Here is a 3,154-nt window from a genome sequence, read left to right on the forward strand (position 1 = left end):
ACCACCCCTTTACAAGGTGTTACAACATTTTTGGGACACCCTGTATACTTGTACGTACATCAAAGAAACACGAAACTTAAAAATGACGAATTTACATTTGAAGCTTTGTGTCCGAATGACTGTGTGCTAAAAATACTTAACAATATTTCCATTTCTTTTGTTTTCTTGTCTGTTAAAAAAAATATTTAAAGAGTTTATGTAAAGATTTTTGTGAAAGTACAAAGTACGAATATACATAAGAATAGCTACAAGAGGTAACTACCACGCCTTAAAAGGATTACTACTTGTAGGAATACAAGGTTTGTTTGTTTATAGAAATGTGTAACCTTCGTTCAGGATCAATTTCTCATGCTGATAAAAATTTAAAAGTCCGATACAATTTTGCAACGTACAGCTTCGCCACGAAAATATAGGCAATTAAAGTCCTATAACTATATTAACTATAGTCGCCGCAGATTCTGTATACATGGTCATTGTTCATCATGCTTCTGGATTATTCGCCGTATGTAAGTAATTATAAACACAACATATGGAACGATACACGATATAGCTGCGTAGTAACGATCACGATTGATTGTAGTGATGCACTCCGCATTCCGCAATTTAACTAGAAATGGAAGAGCAAAGCAGACCAAAATGCAACATTTTTCAAAAAATTATCTTGAAATTGTTCAGATAGAAAATTTTATATAACAGAAATATTGTTCTCTACTACTTGTTTAAGACGAATCAAATAATAGCTTCAGCTGGTAACTCCGAACAGTACAGACGAACCCTAATAATACAAAAAATATTTCACCATTTGTTTATACCCATATAACATTCGACATTCTATGTATCTGGATTTTTTCTGCAAAATTATACCCTGCATCCTACATTTGTCACATATTCATCGCACACATATTGTGTACGTTAACACATACAAAATATATTGTCATTTCGAAGAACCAAGTTATGGCCAAATTATACAGACTTCCAGGTCATTTTTAAGCATTAGTGAGTATGCATCAGTGTGTATTTTTTCTGTGTGAGTGCGTACATGCGCATCCGCGCGAACAGCTGATCGGGCCAGAAAATCCCTTGCCAAAAGTCATATCTGTTAATTTCAACTGCTTATATCTCGAAGACGAAGTTGCAGTACGCAAATTGGTAAAGGACTTTTCGATTCGTCCCGGTGTCAAGACCTCATCCTCAAAACAACGCCTACATATTAAGAAACACTCTGCATATTATGCATATGTATAAATACAGATAGCATTATGCACCTAATACATAACAAAAAATAAATGTATACACATCTGGTATGAATTGCATATCAAAATGTTTCGTGGGTAGCGTTGAAAACATTAAAATTTTTCGAAAAATTGTTCACACCACATGTAAGGAGCTTGACGCATTCCCAAGAAATGTGAGTGCTCAGAACAGATAAAATATAAAGCAGTTTGAAATATATCATAACTGTTCAACTTCTTTTCATTTAATTTTAAATGTTCAGCATTATGTTCATCAACATTTACAGCCATTACTTTTGTAGCAATAAAAGCAACGTTTGTTTATTCGAGTAATTCTGATAAATGCAGATATAAGGTTTAGAAAGCAACAGAAAATAACCCTATGTCAAAAAGTGAACGTACTGCAGAGAGCAAAGGATATCAAGACTTTAGGCAGTGTGTCATAGCTCACAATAAAGCCATCAGGTTTGTAGTAATTAAATAGTACTGAACTAGAATCTATCATTGAACGCTTTATTGAATTCAACTAGATTCGTTATTTTATTTTGTTTTTAGGTTTTACAAATTCCTGGATAACCTGAACCGAAATAATTATTTGATTCAAGTAGGATTTAACATGGTCGGCATTAGTATCACAGCTTACCAAGTAAGAACAATTGTCCGTGACGACATTGATGTTTTTAAACATTGTTAATCACGTCGACATTTTGTTACTAGGTAATGGGGCATTTGGACGAACTCGACCTAATCATCAGATACTCTATGTTCTTTACTGCTATGAACTTTCATCTATTCATCCTCAGTCTACTTGGACAAGTACTCGTGGACCACCGTTTACAGTTAGGCACCAACATGTACGTTTGTATCGTGCACAAAGTACAAGAAAAGAATGTATCAGACCAATTCGTAAGTTTTTGCGTACTTCTTAATTATAGTACTTCCGCGTATCTTATTATATCAATTTATGAAACCTTTATTATATTTTCTACGTGTTTTCCATATTAGCATATGCCATAAATGCCTAACATTCACAGTTTATTAATAAGTATAATCGGTCTTGAAAATTTATCCTAGTTTGTGTATACATAATTACTGTATACAATATGTTAAACACATGCCAATCTATACAATAAAGGAGGACATTAAATTTTATTCACACAATAGTTAACGTAGAATGTTCTTTTTTATACACTTTAAAAAATAAATGTTGAAAAGCATTAGCCATTCTATTCAAACTTATTGTAACGAAAGGAAGAAAACTTAACGAAAAGATACGATAAACGCTATGTGGTTTGGGCTGGTATGATTGTACTTACGTATACCTTTGCTTACGCTGAGCCAAAATTTCTCAAAGTTAAATACGCAAAAACTTATGTTAAGTCTAACGCGTTTAAACAACCTAAACAAAATCTATTCAAGCATTACATTTAGCCAATTTTCTAACAGATACATGTCCAAATGGTATCAAACACCAGTAAGAATGCAAAGGGTACTTTACATAATACAAATGAAATGCAGTAAAGCGTGTTCATTGACTGCAGGTGGACTGTACGACATGAACATACAGAATTTTGGAATGGTATGTAACACTACAGATATAATGGAACAATATATTTTTAACATTATTATGTAAACAGCACTTAATAACAAATACAATTTCGATTCAAGATTTTTAAAATGTGCATGTCGTATTTCACGATGTTGCTCTCAATGAAAGAGTAATTCCTCGTTATTGTTGAAGTGAACATTTTCTTATTGGTGGAGAGTAGTATACTGGTCAATTGACATGCAATAAAATAAACTCCTTATACTCCAAATAATTATAGTGAAGTTTCATTGAACGTTTCAATAAACTTATGTTAAACTATATGGTTTATAACTGTTATTATTTAAACGAACCTCTCATATAAATACTAAAGATT

General features: G+C 32.5%; 1 protein-coding gene across 1 annotated transcript; it reads left to right on the forward strand.

Moving 5' to 3' along the window:
* Nucleotides 1-82: 82 nt before the first annotated feature.
* Nucleotides 83-2,954, forward strand: LOC128882830 (uncharacterized). Its single transcript, XM_054134599.1, has 7 exons — nucleotides 83-123; nucleotides 424-502; nucleotides 1,594-1,697; nucleotides 1,788-1,878; nucleotides 1,950-2,086; nucleotides 2,679-2,811; nucleotides 2,901-2,954. Exons 1-7 carry the CDS (start codon nucleotides 83-85, stop codon nucleotides 2,952-2,954), a joined length of 639 nt encoding a protein of 212 aa, XP_053990574.1.
* The last annotated feature ends 200 nt before the right edge of the window (nucleotides 2,955-3,154 follow it).

The sequence above is a fragment of the Hylaeus volcanicus genome, unplaced genomic scaffold (genome assembly GCF_026283585.1).
Source record: "Hylaeus volcanicus isolate JK05 unplaced genomic scaffold, UHH_iyHylVolc1.0_haploid 12192, whole genome shotgun sequence".
Taxonomy (NCBI): Eukaryota; Metazoa; Arthropoda; class Insecta; order Hymenoptera; family Colletidae; genus Hylaeus; species Hylaeus volcanicus.

Excerpts from the sequence above, each read along its gene's own strand:
- LOC128882830 (XM_054134599.1), top strand. The coding sequence starts at position 83 with ATGACGAATTTACATTTGAAGCTTTGTGTCCGAATGACTGT. Across the intron at positions 503-1,593 it reads ATGCTTCTGGATTATTCGCC|AAAGCAACAGAAAATAACCC; the intron begins GTATGTAAGTAA and ends TATAAGGTTTAG. Across the intron at positions 1,879-1,949 it reads TTAGTATCACAGCTTACCAA|GTAATGGGGCATTTGGACGA; the intron begins GTAAGAACAATT and ends TTTTGTTACTAG.